The 20,339-nt window shown below is 38.5% G+C and overlaps 1 protein-coding gene and 1 non-coding gene across 4 annotated transcripts in view; both read left to right on the top strand.

Moving 5' to 3' along the window:
* LOC126284526 (uncharacterized) overlaps nt 1–20,339 on the top strand; it is a 270,111-nt gene that overhangs the window by 205,772 nt on the left and 44,000 nt on the right. For 2 of the 3 annotated variants that reach the window (XM_049983526.1, XM_049983533.1), the window contains exons 5-6: nt 6,126–6,640; nt 10,455–11,997. In XM_049983526.1, the coding sequence (XP_049839483.1) occupies nt 6,126–6,640; nt 10,455–11,997 (2,058 nt within the window). Of the gene's footprint in view, nt 1–6,125; nt 6,641–10,454; nt 12,220–20,339 lie in introns of those variants that run through there. The other variant, XM_049983541.1, reaches the window with a different exon arrangement.
* Nucleotides 813–887, top strand: Trnas-uga (transfer RNA serine (anticodon UGA)). Its single transcript has one exon. It is a non-coding gene; the product is annotated as a tRNA-Ser (tRNA).

Here is a 20,339-nt window from a genome sequence, read left to right as displayed (position 1 = left end):
TATCTTTTTGTTGGTATTTTAAGCATACAGTAACAGACTCAAAAGCCATTCCGTCTTGGATGAAAATATTTGTAAAAAGGTACTTATGACAGTTAATTTACGTCAGTAACTTAATAATAGTGACTTAAGAGGCAGTAAAATATTAGATTGACATTTCATTTCTATAACATTTCCAATTTATGTTTAGTGCTGTGGACATAAATACGAGTATAAGGGTATCTTTCATTACTTGCTATGTCATCCTCTTCTGCCTGACATGTTCTTTCCATTTCAAACAAATCATCAGGAGCACAGTGAAAATATAGCGCTTTTGAATGGGGACAACACAAACATTACAAAAAAAATGAACACTAAACAAATTCAGAAACCCCAGCACACCAACATATGTAACTATAACTGTACACCAACAGTAAAATACTCCAGAATGAAATTTTCACTCTGCAGCGGAGTGTGCGCTGATATGAAACTTCCTGGCAGATTAAAACTGTGTGCCCGACCGAGAATCGAACTTGGGACCTTTGCCTTTCGCGGGCAAGTGCTCTACCAACTGAGCTACCGAAGCACGACTCACGCCCGGTACTCACTGCTTTACTTCTGCCAGTATCTCATCTCCTACCTTCCAAACTTTACAGAAGCTCTCCTGCGAACCTTGCAGAACTAGTACTCCTGAAAGAAAGGATATAGCGGAGACAAGGCTTAGCCACAGCCTGGGGGATGTTTCCAGGATGTTCGCAGGAGAGCTTCTGTAAAGTTTGGAAGGTAGGAGACGAGATACTGGCAGAAGTAAAGCAGTGAGTACCGGGCGTGAGTCGTGCTTCGGTAGCTCAGTTGGTAGAGCACTTGCCCGTGAAAGGCAAAGGTCCCGAGTTCGAGTCTCGGTCGGGCACACAGTTTTAATCTGCCAGGAAGTTTCAGTAAAATACTGACAAATATTGATATCCATGCATCAGAATCTTCAGTGCAACTCAAGACATAAATCACATTTTCTAATACACATACTCCCTTGTAACGGCAAAATAATATTTCAGTTCTTGTATAGGAAACTAAAGTAAAACTATATACATAAGCTACATTTTCCAATACACATATACACTACTAATAGTGAAGTCTTGAAAGGTATTTCGGACGCTGCATCATAGTAGATGGGCTAAAGTAATGTACATAAGGGATGCCAGTCCCTTCTGATGTTGTGAAGGTCATACTCGAGTTGTTAAGGTCATACTCGAACCGCACCAAGGACCATATTTAGTGTCTTCACTCATCACTGCCACAAAAGTCTTTGGTCACCTACGAAACAGCATCAAAAGCCTGACAGATAGTCAACCAACATTTAAAAATAAATTAAAAGAATTTCTAGATGACAACTCCTTCTACTCATTGGCTGAATTTTTAGATATAAATTAAGGGAGGGAAAAAACTAACTTAAGCATTAGTGTCATGCAATATTTTATGTAATGTTATATCTTGTACAGACATCTTTCATTAACCTGACACGTTCCACATCATTACGAAGTGTCGTATTCATGATCTATGGAACAAGTATAAATCTAATCTAATCTAATCTAATCAACTCAAACTAAGAAGAATAGACAACAGTGAATGCACAACACAAAGCAAAGCAGAGTACACAAAACAGTCATCAAAAACTACAGAGCAACTGTTTGCTGAGGTTGACAGTACTGTAAACGAGTAGTTCAGGCATTACCTCTGCTGGTATCTTTAGGAACCACAGACCAAAACATCCTCTACCTAAAACTGCCACAATATAATGTCTGCATATAACATACTCCAATACGTCACAACATACTATTCACCGAAAGCAAATTATGCCTCAAAACAAGCATTTTTCAAGATTACATTAATTTTATGTTCAGTTGGAAAGCAGAAAAATTGTTATCACTGAGAAAAAAGTGAAAAACTACGAAAAATAACAAACAGGTGTTTACTTACTTTTAAAACAGATTAATCCTTCCCACCATATAGCAGAGTTGCCAAATTTGCAGACAGGCACAACAAAAAGACTGTCACAGTAAGGCCTTCGTCAAAATTAGACGACACACACACACACACACACACACACACACACACACTTACTCATGCAAATGCAACTCACACACATGACCGCAGTCTCGGGTAACATAAGCCACACTATGAGCAGAAGTACAAGTACATGATGGGAGTTGTGTCTGGGTGGGGGTAAGGAGGAGGCTGGGGTGGGGAGGGGGAGAGATAGTAGGGTATGAGTGGAGGACAGGGAAGTGCTGCTGGTGAGTGCACAGGGATGAGGTGGAGAGAGTGCAGGGTAGCTATGTGCAGATGGTAGGTTAGACAGAGGACTAAGGAGAGGTGGGAAGTGTGGTGGGGTTGCGGAAAAGGAGATAAGTAAAAGACTTGGTGTGATAGTGGAATGAGGGCTGTGTAGTGCTGGAATGGGAACAGGGAAGAGGTTGGATGGGTGAGGACAATGACTAATGAAGGTTGAGGCCAGGAGGGTTACGGAAACATAGGATATATTGCAGGAAAAGTTCCCACCTGCGCAGCTCAGAAAAGTTGGTGTCGGTGGGAAGAATCCATATACCACAGCCTTTGAAGCAGTCATAGAAATGAAGGATGTCATGTTTGACAGAGTGCTCAGCAACGGGGTGATCCACTTGTTTCTTGGTCACAGTTTGTCGGAGACCATTTATGCAGACAGACGTCTTGTTGGTTGTCATGCCCACATAGAATGCAGAACAGTGGTTGCAGTTTAGCTTGTAGATCACATGACTATCTTCACAGGTACCCCTGCCTTTGCTGGGATAGATGGTGTCTGTGACTGGAGGTGGTGGTGGGAGGATGTATGGGACAGGTCTTGCATCTAGATCTATTACAGGCATATGAGCTATGAGGTAAGGGGTTGGGAGTAGGGGTCATATAGGGACGGATGAGTATATTGTGTAGGTTCGGTGAACAGTGGTATACCACTGTGGGAGGAGTGGGAAGGATAGTAGCAGGACATTTTTCATTTCAGGGCATGACGAGAGGTAGAGAGACTGCAGTCATGTGTGTGTGAGTTGCATTTGCTTGAGAGTGTGTGTACATGTGTCTGTCGTCTATTTTTGATGAAGGCCTTACTGGCTGACACCTTTATTTGCAACAGTCTTTTAGTTGTTCCAATCTGCCACTCAGCATCTCTGCTATATGATGAGTAGCAACTTTCCTTAACATAATATTGTTACGTTCCATGCTTGATTTTGCATTGTTCCATTAATCCTTCTGTTATTGTGATTGATGGTTAATTTATCAATCACTCTTTGCACATCAATGGTTTCGCACAGCCCTTTCTATTTCAAGAATAGACAAATAAACCTTAGCTGTTCATCAGGCAATGAATTATAGGGTGTAGAAAAATTTCCTCTACCAGTATTGTGACTTCTATACCCTATAAAGGAACAGTCACAGAGTTCAACAGCATCCACTATGAATAAAATTCATTTAGACAATGAATTCCTTAGATAATTTTTTACATATCACACACACAAAAATGGTTATCACAAGACACAGAGAAATGTGGAATAGTCACTACTATTTGATTTAATTTGTTCAAATCATGTAACACTAGTTTATATTGCTCTAACACCTTGAGCAAAGCAGGTAAATTGTCAGTCTTTACTCTGTTATGGTGTTCATGTCTAATGATAAGTTTTTTTTTAATATCTTAATTTCTGCCTCCAATTATTCAGTATTACATGAATAATTTTGTGCCAATGACAGTAACATTTAAACAATGGAAAATCCAGGATGGACTGTAACATTATTATCAAAAGAATAACAATATTATCAAAAGAATAGCTTTTCATAGTATTGTGGCACTAACATTTGTTCATTCACAAAAAATATTCACTTTCTGGATTTAGACAAGTGATTCCAGAGTTTGAAGTAAAACATCTCTCAAGTTCAGTGTCTGTTATATGTAAAACTTTATCAAATACTAAAGATTTGAAATCAGTCGAATGTATAGGTTCCAGGCTACCCACTCATAAAAACATATGAGTCCCTGCACTGTAACTTTTAAAAAAAAAAAAAAAAAAAAAAAAAAAAAAAAAAAAAAAAAAAAAAAAAAAATCTGTGGCCAATTTGATTCCTTTGCATGTCGCCTCTATGACAAGATTCAACTTTTATTATGAAAAGGATAGATTTCTACTCACCATATAGTAGAGATGTTGAGTCGCAGACAGGCGCAATGAAAAGACTGCTAGACAAGTAAGCTTTTGGCTAAAAGGCCTTCTTCCGAACTTTAAAACACACACACACACGCACACACACACACACACACACACACACACACACACACACACACACATGCAAATGCAACTCACATACACATGACCATTGTCACTGGTTACCGAGGCCAGACTCAGAGACAGAGAAAGTGGTCACACGCGCGCCCCCGTGTGTGTGTTGTCAAATTCAGAAGTAGGCCTTTTAGCCAAAGGCTTATTTGTCTAGCAGTCTCTTTATTGTGCCTGTATGCGACTCAACATCTCCCCTGTATGGTGAGTAGCAATCAAGCCATTTCATAACACTGTCATTATTCCATCCTGGATTCCCTATTGTTCAAAACAGCAACCAGCAACAGCAACGAGCTGCTGATGACTTCAGAACAATGATCACATCTAACCACTATGACAGTTAAAAATCAAACAATGGAAACTCCAGGATGGAATGTAACAATATTATGAAAAGGAAAGTTGCCACCCACCATATAGCAGAGATGATGAGTCGCAGATAGACACATCAAAAAGACTGAATAAAATGTTATCAGGTTTCCAGCGTCAATTGCTTAAAACTACACGTGTTTTCAGCCAAGCACTCCTTGGCCATTGTCAAGTGTTATGACTGCCAGTAGGCTGTTGGTGTGCCCTTATATACGCTACCTGCTGGCTGTGACGTCACTGGTGCCTGTGACATTGCCATATATGGGCATGTTTTGAGTCGGCGTCCGATGTGCCCTCTTCAGCCGCGCGATCGCTGGATCCCACACAGCGCTGAGCTGCAAGCCACCTTTTCTATTCAAGGTATTTGCGGTAATTTTTTATTTCAATAGCTTCCTTTATTAAACTATCCCAGAAGCCGTTAGTGCGAGCCACAACAGAGGTATCATCAAATATTATGTGGTGACCGTTTTCTAACGCATGCCCAGCTAACGCAGATTTCTCTGGATAGGTGATAATACCCCTCATGTTCTTTCCTGCATTGTTCCACAGTGTGCACTGTTTGTCCGACGTACTTCTCGCCACACTTACAAGGTATTTCGTAAACTCCAGGTGTTCTGAGACCTACTGCGTCTTTAACTGGTCTCAGTAATTGACGGATTTTTGTTGGAGGCCTGAAGATGGATTTGATTTTGTGTCTTTTCAATAGGTGGCTTATCTTGCCCAATACAGAGCCACAGAATGGCAGCACAGCAAGTTTCTTTTCCTGCTCTTTGTCGGTGGTCTTATTCTGATATTTCCCAGAAATCACTTCTCTCATTTGATGGGCCCTGTAGTCGTTATTCCTGAAAACCTTGCATGGGTGGCTCAGTTCGTGGGGCAGGTTGTCGTCGTCTGACATTACTCTTGCACATTGCATCAATGTTTGTAATGCTGTGCAGGATGATGATTGCTGATGGCATGGCATATATAAGGGTGCACGAACAGCCCACTGGCAGTCATAACACATGACAATGGCCAAGGAGTGCTTGGCTGAAAGCTCGTGTAGTTTTAAGCAATTGACGCAGTTGGAAACCCAAGAACATTTTATTCAATGCTTTCAACAAAAAGACTGCCACGCTACAATATTTTGAACAACAAGACCTTTGCTGAAAACAGGCAAGGCAGTTGCTGTTGCTCACAGTGTGGTTTCAGCTGCCAGAGCTGTTTTTGCATGTGTGTCATCTATTTTCGACAAAGGCCTTGTTGGCCGATATATTGTGACAGTCTTTCTGGTGTGCCTATCTGCGACTCAGCATCTCTGCTATATGGTTAGTGGCAACTTTCCTTTTCGCATTACAACAGTTAAATTCTTGTGCATGTAATCATAATTTTTTGGCCTTAAATGATAAAATACTATATTATTTGTTATAGCTGTTCTTTTGTTGACAGGTACGTGGAAGGATCCTTTGGTGATACTTTACATGTACACCCAGGACAGTCAACCCTGAGTGTAACACCAAAGGATCCCCACACAGCCTTGCTACAATCTACTGGACAGGTGATGGATGTTGCTACAAGAGAAACGAATACTGGACTGTTAGCCACCAGCGGGAGACTAATGTTACCAGATCCATTTCCATCTGTAGCACCTTATCTTGGACTTAAAAGCACACCTGAAGAAAGAGAGAAGTTTATGAAGAGCTTTTGGACATCAGTTTATCAGCAGCAAGCTCTCAAACTAGGCCTCTTGCCGAAGTTACAAACCAGTCTGACACCGCATGTTGATCAACTGGGAACACAACTATATCAAAAAATGAGGGGACACAAAGAGTTCAGACATGCCCTAGCTGAGCTTGATCACCAGATACTTGCCCGTGGCAGCCTTGGATCATCAACACCACTTGCTGCACTTCCTCCGGCACCTTCTATACATTCCAGCACATCAGATCCACTTTCTGCCTATGGTTAGAAAAATTTCTGTTTATAATATTCTTTAGTGTTGTGGTAATAAGATGCTCCTACAGCTATAGTTTGAGAAGTTTAAATCATGTGTTTATTGAGAATATGAAATACAACTTATAGCATAGCTGTGCCTCCATGAAATCAGGCTGAAAAATGTTTATGATGCAGTCCACGCCAAGTTTACAGTTCAAACTTTTTAACAGCACTTTGATGTTGAATAACCTATGGTTTATGGCCAGATCGAGTCTCATCTGCTTAAATTTACACAGATAATTGGTTAACACCATACTACACGCTGATGTCCTATAATGTGATTATGTAATAAAATGGAACACCTACAGCGGTCCTTTTGATGTGTTTCGTGTGCTTCAGTACACCATCTTCAGGCCTTAAGTGATGTTGAGGGCGTTAACACCAATCATATACATGATTCCATCAGTGGCCAACGTCTATGAATTGGTTTTCACAAACTGCATGCAACAATGATATTGTACCTCCATCAGCCACCAATAGTTGTATGTGTCTCAGTCTGTATGTCTGGGCAATTTATTAAACATGCTGAACAGACAGTGACTGAGTCCCCACAGTGCACATGTCAGTACAAATAATGCCATACGCATTGATTCTCATCAATCCTTTTTCCTTCTAACAACTCACAGTGAGAGTGGGAACAGCTTCCCTTGCTTGTTTTGTTTTGATGATGTTCACAATCTTTAGCACTGTTCCTAGAAATGACTACGGACCTTGGTTTTCAGTTCTCTGATCCACAGACTTAGCTTATTCAGTGACAACTTGGTCTTTGAACATCCTGTAAGTAACTGCCCCTGCCTCTGAAAGAATGTGCTGTGGAATGCATGTTGTTCTATGTTTTTCTAGGTTTTGTGGATAATGTTATCTCAGAGAACACTATATATATCAATAAAGAAAGGTGTTCTCTCTTTTCTTGTTTTTGTGCATAATTTTAACTTATAGAACACATTATTTTTATTCAAATGTTCTGTATTTGACTCTCCCAGGGAGATCTGTGCATGTTGCATATAAAGAGTCCATGGATCTACACAAGGAACCATAAACTCTTAAGACTATTGGTGATGATGGGGAGGAAGATACAGTGCAGTAAAGAAATTATAGTATTAGTTTGCTTGCATTTCAGAGCAGTCAGTTCTAATATAATCCTCATTCATCTCAAATGAGACATAAATCATTGATAAAGTGTAAGTGATATATTTTCATTTTTATCTGCATGAACAGCTGGGCGTCTGTTGAGAAGTGGGTAAATAATGTCCATGAATCAAAAAGGCATGACTCATTCTGCACTACTCTTTCTGGTTCTAAAAATAACAGTTTACCTCTCTCCATTGTGGACTCTGACCACAATCTATTGGTTATGAACTGTAGATTAAAACTGAAGAAACTGCAAAAGGATGGGATTTTAATGAGATGGGACCGGATTAACTGAAAGAACCAGAGTTTGCAGAGAGTTTCAGACAGAGCATTAGGGAATGACTGACAAGAACACGGGAAAGAAATACAGTAGAAGAAGAATGGGTAACTTTGAGAGATGAGATAGTGAAGGCAGTAGAGGATCAAGTAGGTAAATAAGACAAGGACTAGAAGAAATCCTTGGGTAACAGAAGATATATTGAATTTAATTGATGAGAAAGGAATACAAATGTCTCAAAAATGAGAGCGACAGGAAGTGCAAAAAGTCTAAGCAGGGAAAATTACTGAACAATCAGTTTAATAAGTCATGGGTGCAAAATACTAATGCGAATTCTTTACAGACGAATGGAAAAACTCGTAGAAGCCGACCTTGGGGGATGATCAGTTTGGATTCCATAGAAATATTGGAAGACGTGAGGCAATACTGACCCTACAACTTCACTTAGAAGCTAGATTAAGGAAAGGCAAACCTACATTTCTAGCATTTGTAGAGTTAGAAAAAGCTGTTGACAATGTTGCCTGGAATACTCTCTTTCAAATTCTGAAGGTGGCAGAGGTAAAATACAGGGAGCAAAAGGCTATTTACAATTTGAACAGAAACCAGAGGGCAGTTATAAGAGTTGAGGGACATGAAAGAGGAGCAGTGGTTGGGAAGGGAGTGAGACAGGGTTGTAGCCTATCCCAAATGTTATGCAATCTATACATTGAACAAGCAGTAAAGGAAACAAAAGAAAAATTTGAGTAAGAATTAAGATCCACGGGGAAGAAATAAAACTTGGAGGTTTGCCGATGAAATTGTAATTCTTTCAGAGACAGCAAAGGACCTGTAAGAGCAGCTGAATGGAATGGACAGTGAAACGATCACATAGATAATATTGTGGGTAGAGCAAACCAAAGACTGTGATTCATATTGGTGGAATACTTAGAAGGTGCAACAGGTCAACTAAAGAGACTGCTTACGCCATGCTTGTCCGCCCTGTTCTAGAGTATTGTTGTGCGGTGTGGGATCTGCATCAGGTGGGACTGACAAATGACATCGGAAAAGTACACACAAGGGCAGCTCGTTTGGTATTACCGCAAAATAGGGGAGATAGTGTCACAGACATGATACATAAATTGGAGTGGCAATCATTAACACAAAAGTGTTTTTCATTGCGATGGGATCTTCTCATGAAATTTCAATCACCAGTTTTCTCCTCTGATTGCTAAAACATTCTGTTGGCACCCACCTACATAGGGAGAAATGGTCATCACGATAAAATAAGAGAAATCACGGCTCACACAGAAAAATTTAAGTGCTCATTTTTCCCGCATACCGTTCGAGAGTGCAACGGTAGAGAGACAGGTTGAAGGTCGTTCATTGAACCCTCTGCCAGGCACTTTATTGTGAATAGCAGAGTGATCACGTAGATGTAGATGTACTTGAATCAAGTGATGCTGGGGGGCTTAGATTAGGAAATAAGAGACATAAAGTAGTAGATGAGTTTTTCTATTTGGGGAGAAATAAGTGATGATTGTAGAATTAGAGAGGATATAAAATGTAGACTAGTAATGGCAAGAAAACTGTTTCTGAAGAAGACAAATTTGTTAACATCGTATATAGATTTAAGTGCCAAGAAGTCTTTTCTGAAAGTATTTGTATGGAGTGTAGCCATGTATGGAAGTGAAACATGGACGATAACTAGTTTGGACAAGAAGAGAATAGAAGCTTTCGAAATGTGGTGCTACAGAAGAATGCTGAAAATTAGATGGATAGGTCACATAAATAATGAGGAGGTACTGAATAGAAATGGGGAGAAGAGGAATTTGTGGCACACCTTGCCTAGAAGAAGGGATCAGTTGGTAGGACATGCTCTGAGGCATCGTGGGATCACCAATTTAGTATTGGAGGGCAGCACGGAGGGTAAAAATCAAAGAGGGAGACCAAGAGATGAATACATTAAGCAGATTCATTAAGCAGATTCAGAAGGATGTAGGGTGCAGTAGTTACTTGGGAAGGAAGAAGCTTGCACAGGATAGATTAGTATGGAGAGCTGCATCAAACCAGTCTCTGGACTGAAGACCACAACAACAACAACTATTTCCATTCACTGATGTTTTTCTCTTTCATTTTCCTTGTAGCAATGTTTATGTAACAGTTTTAGACAGCCATACCTAAAAATTAAAATTTCAAGGGGATTACACAAATCAACCAGGTTTTAAATACACTGCATATTTTTATTCAGCATTTTGTACTTGTTATCGATTGTGAAATCTCATGGTAAACTGTCAGCTGTTGCTATGTAATGATTATGTCAAAGTTTGTTAGGTAAGTAATAGCTCTCAGTTGACTATGAGCAGTTCTTTTTTAACACTTGTATTTATTGTTTTCAGGTTCTGCCCTGGCACAATACACCCAGAGCGGAAGATCTGCTACCTCATCATCATATCAGAGTGACTTCCTGAAGTCAGCTCTACAAGATATGAATTCCTCAGCACAAACTCCATCTTTACCTGCTTGTAGTAACAGTGGATGCTGTAATAATGCAAACTGTAAAATAACAAAGAAGCAACAGCAAAAAAAAGAACTGGAGCACTTGAAGCTAGTTCAAAGGCAACAGTTGCAGAGGAAAAGTGCAGAAGACACAGTGATACGGATGAATGAAGAAACACTGAGAAGGAGGAATGAACAGCTGCAGCAGCAACAGCAGAGAAAAACTGAAGAAGACACAGTGAAGCGACTGAATGAAGAGCTCCAGAAACAAGCGATACAGGCACGTATTGAACAAGAACGACAGTCACAGGGCACTCGGAAAAAGAAGAAAACTCTGACACAGATACAGGAGCAAGCAGAAACAGCCCATGCCTTGAAAGATGGACTCTATGTTCCAGTTCTACAGCAGCACAGAAACGAACATGGGATCATTACACAGAGCCAACACTTAGAAACAACGCCACACCAGGATATGAACCTGCAGTTAAACAAAGTAAAAGCAAAACGAGGATGCAAAAGAAAATCAGAATCACTTGAACAAGAATGCACCGTGCAATGGGCAATGAATTTTGAAGGACATAAAGCTTCACAAAGCTCTTCAGTAGGAAGAATGCAGAGAGGTGTAATTGTGCATGGGAAGGAATATGTGAATCAAATGTCAGAAGGTGCACATCAGCAGCAATTCCATTATCTGAACAATGAAAATATAAAGGATTCTCAGACAGATCAGTCAGAGCAAGTGAAACACAAAGAGCAACCAAAAATGTCACAACTAACACAATTGCTTATGCAAGGGCAGTCTGAAATTGGTATGTGTCACAAGGGGAATGTTAAAAAACAAAAGAAAGCTCTGAGAACATCAAAGACGGTTGCTGAACAGGTGATTACAGAGCCTAGGCAAACAAAGCAACCAGAAATGCCTCTTAATATATCAAACAAAAAATCACTGCATGTGCAGAATCTGTTTACTGATCTGCATGTACAGCAGAAAATATCTGAATACATTAAACAAGAGACAATCTCTAGGCCATCTCAAGGAACTGTAATAAAATCTAAGGAAGATCAGGAAGCTCGGCTGAATGTGTGGTGTAACAGTACTCTGAATACAGCAAATGTAGCAGAAGATTTGCAACAGGCACAATTTGGAGTAGACTTACAGAGAAAACATCTCTCATTAAGTCATGATGACACGGTGTCTTCACAAATGGTTGATGACACCCATGGCTTGGATCTCAGTAGCCAAAGACATGTACAAAAACTTATGTGTGATAATATTACAGTAAAGACAGAAGAAGGTATTGAAGAAATTTGTGATCAGACCACAAATGAACAGAATCAAGAAACATTTGACTTCCTGGAGGAACTGGATGAAATAAAATTAGATACGTTGCAGCAGCAGAATACAGACCAACAACAAAATCTTCTAGAGCTTCCATCATTTGGGTGTGTACACATATTGAGATAGAGTAGTATAAGTTCAGAATGTATGGACCTTTCTCAGATACAGGTAAAAACTATATTTTCTGTGTAATACAAAAAACATGTGCCCTCTGTAGTGTTGCTTTGCATATCATTAATTTCAATTACTTTGCCTCACGAGGAATTCTGACCACAACACACTACATGATTTTGTAATTTTACAGTTCTATAAATTTCTACATTTATTTTGTAGTGTTTTATTTCTTTTGTTTTCTCTTCATTTTATCAGCACCTTAAAGATATTTAATATGAACTATTTGCTTAGTAGATTTATCTTCACACTCATGCTAAGGTATGACCTGAACCAGCAACTCTCTGGCTACCAATATTTCATCTAATGAAACACAGTTAACGAAACTGAAAAGTAATATTGAGAAAAATAACAATAAAACTGAAACATGTGTAAGCCACAAAAAAATCAAGTATTGTCAAAGCCAAGAACACAATGGTCACTCTCCAAATGCCACATGGAAATCTACTTTGAAAGTTTATAGAAACAACTATAAGTGATAAACCTAGCAACGTATTACCACCCCATATGTATATGAAGGCAATTGCAGTATACAGACAAGTATTTAAGCAGTCATTTTTTCCATGATCTATAAATGAATTCAACAGAAGAAAGCCCTAATAACTAGTACAATGGGATATGCCCTCTGCCATACACTTCACAGTAGCTTGCCAAGTCTAAATGTAGATGTCCTTTCCAGTTTGATTTTAACTGATTTTTTTTATCTGGTCCTGTTGATTACATAATGAACAAATGGTGTACTAGTAATAAAGAACAAGTCAAATGAAATAACACAAGTACTTATTTTCTATGAACAACTGACTGTGGACAATGTTACAACCTGAATTTTATTGGTATAAGTTCAAGCAAATGCTTGAAGTGGCAAAATGGATGGAGGCACCCATTTTTATCGCAGTGCCACAAATAAATTATGAAATTTACATTTTGTCATTACAATTTAAATTTAAATACAAAACTATCTTCATCACATAAATAAGTTCAAATGAATACTTAATAGTGCACAATAAATGGTAGATCACATTTTAACCTATGATATAAATAAATTTATATTTTATCACTGTAACTTATGTTAGGAGTACACAATTTTGTCTTCATAATGAAAGTAAAGAGTTTCTTTCCACTATTTTTACTAAAAAGAATTCTTATTACTCTAGGAACTAAGTTTATTCTCTGAGGAGTGTTTTTCATTTACTTTTGAATACTTGCATGTTATTAATTTCCTTTTTTATACTGTTGGAAAGCTTGATATATACTTTTCTCCTGACTCAGTTACTCCCCTGTGGACTTATGTGAGAGTTTCAGAGCCTTGGTGGAAATTATTCCCATCCTGTGTTATGCTTGTAAATTTCACAATTTTTCTGGTTCTGGAATAATTCCTTGTTGCTGGCTACAAACATTATCAGCGAGTATATATATAAAATAGAAAGAAACTTCCACATGGGAAAAATATATTAAAAACAAAGATTCCAAGACTTACCAAGTGGGAAAGCGCCGGCAGACAGACACATGAACAAAACACACAAACGCACACACAGAATTACTAGCTTTCGCAACCGATGGTTGCTTCTTCAGGAAGGAGAGGAAAAGATGAAAGGATGTGAGTTTTAAGGGAGAGGGTAAGGAGTCATTCCAATCCTGGGAGCGGAAAGACTTCCCTTAGGGGAAAAAAAGGACAGGTGTACACTCGCACACACACACACACACACACACACACACACACACACACACACACATCCATCCGCACATACACAGACACAGACACAAGCAGACTCTTTGCCTTTAAATATGTCTGCTTGTGTCTGTGTATGTGCGGATGGATATGTGTGTGTGTGTGTGTGTGCGAGTGTACACCTGTCCTTTTTTTCCCCTAAGGGAAGTCTTTCCGCTCCCGGGATTGGAATGACTCCTTACCCTCTCCCTTAAAACCCACATGCTTTCGTCTTTCCCTCTCCTTCCCTCTTTCCTGAAGAAGCAACCGTCGGTTGCGAAAGCTAGAAATTCTGTGTGTGTGTTTGTGTGTTTTATTTATTGTGCCTATCTACCGGTGCTTTCCTGCTTGGTAAGTCTTGGAATCTTTGTTTTTAATATATTTTTCCTATGTGGAAGTTTCTTTCTACTATATATATGTCTGTAACAGTAATTATTCTGAGAGTCTTAAAGAGACCTCTATAGGATGGTCTGTTAGAGACCCCACATATTAACCTCACTACTTAATTTTGTAGTTTGAAGACCCTTTCAACTCCTGTAGCATTTCCCAAGAAGATAAAACCATAGTTGAATACAAATGGAAATAAGCAAATATGACAAAAGCAATATTTCTCTTCAACTTTTGTAGTCCTGCCCTCCTCAAAATTATCAATATACCGCAATATTTCTCTGTTAGCATGGTGAGAAATAGCTCTCAGGGCAGAATAGGCTGTGCTAAGTTGTTTGACCAGCTGATCAATTCACTCTCTCCATCTTAAAGGGAAACTCCCCCCCCCCGGGTATAGTGGTAAGATGGCCCAGGGGATAGCCCGTCAAAAACTGAACACAAAATGTGTAGTAAGTCTTATGGAACCAAACTACTTAGGTCATCAGTCCCTAAGCCTACACACTACTTAATCTAACTTACACTATGGAAAACATACACACCCATGCCTGAGGAAAGACTCGAACCTCCAACCGGGGCAGCCGCACAGACCGTGACAAGGTACCTCAGACCACATGGCTACCCTGTGCGGCAAACTGTATACAGATCAAGCATGAAGTAAGGAAGAAGCTGCACTGAATTGTGGAGGTGGAAAAAATCAAAATAGAAACAGTAACAGTGAACGGTCCAAGTTCAACAAGTGCCATATTGAGAGAAATTGATCAGCCATGGCATTATTGCTGAGTGGTCATGACGTAGGATTGTAAACCGGACAAGCTATGTTCAAAACTCCCTAATGACTTTTTTTCCCCACATCATAGGGAACTGTCCATCCAGTCATTGGAATGTTTGTTCTCTTTCTGTAGTCTTGGCAGTCATCAGTAACGTATAGTATATACGTTGGTTATAGAGTATGAGTCGTCGTAAGAATACATTACTGTCATAAGTAAATGTGATGAGCAGTGAGATACCACATAGATGTCTCATAGAAATGAAAACCACAAATAAACAGGTGTGAACTATGTTGCACCAAAAGAATTCAAGAGTCAAAACTTCCAAAACAGAATGAAACTTCAAAAACGTTAAAAACATAGTTTTGACAGCGCACAGAGAAACTCTGTGACTGTGAAATTGTTGTGTTACTTTGTTGCACCTTATGTGACAAACTATTACATTTTCATTATTTATTTGGGATTGATCACATTCATATTCATAGGAACATCTGAACGAGCAATGAGGCCTGTCTCACTCATTTACCAGGTGTACTAATTAGGTGCGTCGATAAGAGATTCTTATCATATGACACACATGATGTCACTAATGCCAAGTATGACACACCAGACTTGTTATCTACTGGAGGATTCGGTTGACTTGTTGCCTTGGAGTTAGCTTTATTGTTTTTTGTTAGTTTTTGAAAAAAAATAGGGTTAGACTATTTGGTGGGAACCATTTGTACTTGGTCAATGACTGTCAGGACTGTATTCGACACTATGGAGATGGGACCCTCGATCAGAATACTCATATGATCTGCAAACATGACTATTTTTGCTCTGTCATAATTTGTAACTGGTAGATCATTAACGCAGATCAGGAAAATCAATGGCCCAAGGATTGAGCACTATTTTACATTTATACAGCCTGAGTTTACTGTTACACTTGCCTCCATTGAGATAACTCTTTGCTTCCTGTTGTGTAGATAAGAGTCTGGCCATGTCAAAAGATTTATCTTTGCTGTCATAGGATGGAAGCTTTTTTAGCAGTGTTCTATGATCTACACAGCCAAAAGCTTTAGCAAGATCACAAAAGATCCCAATTAGATACCTTCTGAGATTTAATCCACTACTCTTTCAAACACCTTTGAGAGCACTGGCAGCAAAGAGATGGGCCAATAGTTGGACAGTATATATCTTGCCCCACATTTGTGGATGGGTACCTATTGCAGGTTTCAGTCTGACTCGAAATGTCCCAGTTTTCATTGACTGGTTACATAAATAGCTTGATATATGATGATGGATTCAGTCTACACATGATTTTACAATCATATTTGATATTTCATCATATCCAGAAGATCCACAGCTTTTAAGTAATTTTTGATTCTTTCTGCATCTTTAGGAGTTGTGCTTTTCAAGTGATGTGCTGTATTTGGTGTGATTTGCATGTGATGTAGTAGCTCCGTGCCTTCTGTGGAAGACTGTTTATTATGGTTCCCTGTTCTTTCAGCTACAGTGAGAAAAAAGTTATTAAAATCAGAGGCTGCAACTTTTTGATTATTCTTGTCTGAACCACAACCAGAGGACTGTGGAGTCCTACTAGTTCACATTTTATGTTCCCATTTGTCTCACCTTTTTATGATATTCCATATGCTTTTTACTTCATTGTTTGACTTGCTGATTTTTTTCTGCATAATGCATTTATTTGGCATTCCTGTTTACATGTGTTAGAATTTTAGAGTATTTTTTAATGTAGTTTCACTGCTAGGATTGTACTAGCATTTTTTTATATACAGGTCTCTCTTTTTGGCACATATTTTGATGCCAGCTGTTACCCACTCAATCCTTCCGCAATATGTTGATTTCATTTTAATCTGTCTTTGCAGAAAAAAGGCTTCAAAATGTGTGAGAAATAAGTCCAGGAATGAATTGAATTTCTCATTCATTGAAACTGCCTGGTGCACTTCCTCCCATTTTTCATGGTGTAAACTGTTTCTAAACAAGTTAGTAGATTCTGCATTTATTATTCAAACATGTTTAACATGGGTGTGATCATTTATCATTTACTTTTTTTCTACAGGTGAGTTTTAAGGCTGTCAATTGACTTTCGTGATCAGACAGACAATTTATTATGGCTTGTGTTTTTACATCATTGTAATTTGTGAGGTCTAGGAACAGATTATCAATCAAGGTCTTGCTGTGTCCATAAAGTTTTATTGGGAATAAAACCATCGAGAGTAGGTTGAAAAATGAGAATTCCAGTTGTTTATGACTGTTACTATTTGAAAGAAAAATAATGTTAAAATTGCCAAGTACTATATTCTGTTATTTCTGTAAAGTTTTGTAAGAACTAATTCTAGCTGTGAGATAAGCTTTTTAATGTTCCTCAAATATAAAGCAAACAACTCTAGTGACACACACACTCTCTCGCATCTCACATAAGTAAGCTCACATTGCCTTCTAGCTTTTTTTTACCTGAGAATGGTAAACATTTGCACTAAAATTTACTCTGTTACTGCTATGGATATTTTAGCTACATTATAAATATTTTCAACAAAATAGATATGCAATAAAATGTGCGAACTGTCGACACACCAAGTGAAACTGTAATAAATGAGGGGTCAAGCAATTTGCTGATAAACAGTATTACAAAACGTTAGATAAAAATAAAAGACTTTCATGTAGGTGCCAATGGATTAAGGGAATGGAGAATATGGGTAAAAGTAATAGGAAGTTGCATTAAGGCAGTCAGAAGCAGGAGTAGTGTTATTGCTGCACGAGAAACATGGGAGAGAAAAAGTCACCCACGTTTCTGATATCATTATGATGATGGGTGGCTACACACAAAAATTAGCATTTGTTCCTAGCTCATATAAGCAGCTAAATAGTGAGTCGAATGGCTGTTTGAAAGCTGTGCGACAGCACCAGATGAGGGTATTTTTTAGGCTATATGACAAAATTAGACTATACGACAAAAGAAATTCCCTGCCAGCTAGTAATGCTGTTGACAGTTTTCAGCTGTGATGTGCAAATTGCTGCCATAATGACTTATAGTCATAGCTGCCCAACTCTGCAGAAACACTGAGATGTTGCCACAGAAACATAGACAATGTCATGGTATGTGATTGGCCATGGCAGATGCACAAAACAGTCAAACACACTATAGTAATACTCAACAATGTAAAAGCTACCAAAAGGAATCTTAAGATTTATCACACAGTTAGAGTATTAATAAAGTTATGTGGAATTAACTGTAGAATCACTGTCTGTAAAGACCAGATTTTCTGTTGGATTGAGTAAGGACACCTACAGCTATGGGAGTCAAATTTCTGCTGTTTTAACTGAAAAGTGTGGTGTGACAGTCACTGATGATTTATTTTCAGACACAGACATATACAGTGATTTAGTTGTAAATCAATAATGAAGATATCAGCTGTAACCAACAAGTCTTCTCTACAGATTCAATTCAGAACCGTCCAACTTTCTCCTGAGTCACTAAGCCTAATGGTACAGCCATCCTGCCCACCAAATAAACCTGAGGGATAATAAGCATGTTGCCCACACTACTGCACATATGGACACAGCCTATCACAGATGCAGTATTGGATATTGACTCCAATCAATCCTTTAAACAATTATAAAGTTGACTTTGTAATGAATGAAATTCACATACACCATATTTCAGGAGCACAAGTTATCACAACTATTTATTCTGAGATAATTAAATGCGAGATCAAAGATGAAAATAACCAACTACTGCCAGGTGTCAGTAAGAAAACGTAGTTTTTCCCAGCACCCTCACAAGTTCTCAAGATGTTAACTCATGAACTCTGAAAGTCCAATGGCTTGGAAGTACTATCACAGCTTAATTTTTGAAAGCCTGTCCATCAAACAAATCAGCTAGCTGCTTGTCGGTACTGATTGACTTAATGCTGAAATTTTTCCCATTAATGTAGTGGTGTCTCACACTGATGCAGTTTGTTCGGACATGATACACATCATTTTGACTTAGAGCCACGCCTCCTCTATTATCAGAGAACACACTTACTGGTTTTTCACTGTGTATAACACACAATTAATAGTGCAATCATTGACTGTACATTGTTTCTTGCACTGCTGTTGATAGGTCTATGTATTTGATTTCTGTCACTGACAAGTCGATCATTTGTTGCCATTTTGAACTCCATGAAATTGCTGCCCCAGTGAACTTAAAAATGAAGCCTGTCAAACTTTCAGTTTCAGTAATTGCACTTTTTCGGAAAGTCAGCCCTACCATGTATCTTGTAATTTATTTGATTGCTTCCCAATGGATTTTTCAATAGTTGGGGCTGAATACACTTATGACCTCATTAACATATGCATTGTCTGGTCTTGTGCCTCGAGCCAGATAATAGGAATGGCCCAACAGCTTGCAATGTAACAAGTGCATTATCTGTCAATTTTTCTTCATATTTTTATAATTTCAAATAAGGTTCAAATTGCAAATTTTCTTTTATCAATGCTAATCGTGCCTTGTATTCTGTCTTGTTTTATGCTCATGCCAGAAAAGCAACTGAATTCACCAAGGTCTCTCATCTTAAAATGATTCATTAATCCTTTCTTCAATTCTCTCTTCCCTTTATTATTTCTAACACATCTGCTTACAAATCTCTGGTTTCATTTCTCAAAGAAAATTTGTGTTTCATTGATTGTCAAATTAGCAACTGGCTTTCTAAATCGATAGTAATATTGACACCTGAATCCTCAATTGCCATAATCAAGTGTTGGAAATCTACTAGAAATCCACTAGCATGATCACAGCTATCAAATCATCTGTTCAGAAACTGATAATTCAAGACCACTAGTATTCACTTGGCATAGATTGCTGTCACTTTTACTCACGAGTTACCATATTTTGAGTGTGTTCAATGTGATGTTATTATATTTTTGTTAAGAAAATTCAAGATTTATTTGCTGAACTAACTGAACAACACTTCGAATTTGTTCAGCAAGTGACAAATACGCTTCAATATTTTTCTCAGAAGACAACTGTATGTTCATCAGGCAGCTCAATACAACTAGATAAGCTCTTATCTTTGAATACGGCTAGCAAATTTTACTATGCTCCTTCAGCAGTTGTTGTTGCATGAAGTTTGGATATAGAGACATTCTGTACATTCTTTCGATCTTCATCAGTGCCAACAACTGTTACCTATGGGCCTCATGTTTTAGGTAAATTTAGTCACAAATTTCCAGTTGTTCCAGTTGGCCATACCAGTCAACTTTTCACAACCAAACTGTGACTGTCCAACCAAAGCCATCTTAGTTCAATTCAGCAAATAAATCCTGAATTTTCTTAACAAAAATATAATGCCATCACATTGAAACACACTCAAAATATGGTAACTCATGAGTAAAAGTGACAACAATCTATGCCAAGTGGATACTAGTGGTC

This window comes from Schistocerca gregaria, chromosome 1, assembly GCF_023897955.1.
Source record: "Schistocerca gregaria isolate iqSchGreg1 chromosome 1, iqSchGreg1.2, whole genome shotgun sequence".
Classification (NCBI taxonomy): Eukaryota; Metazoa; Arthropoda; class Insecta; order Orthoptera; family Acrididae; genus Schistocerca; species Schistocerca gregaria.
The sequence above is the reverse complement of the archived record's forward strand: the minus strand, read 5'-3'. Positions and strand labels throughout refer to the sequence as shown.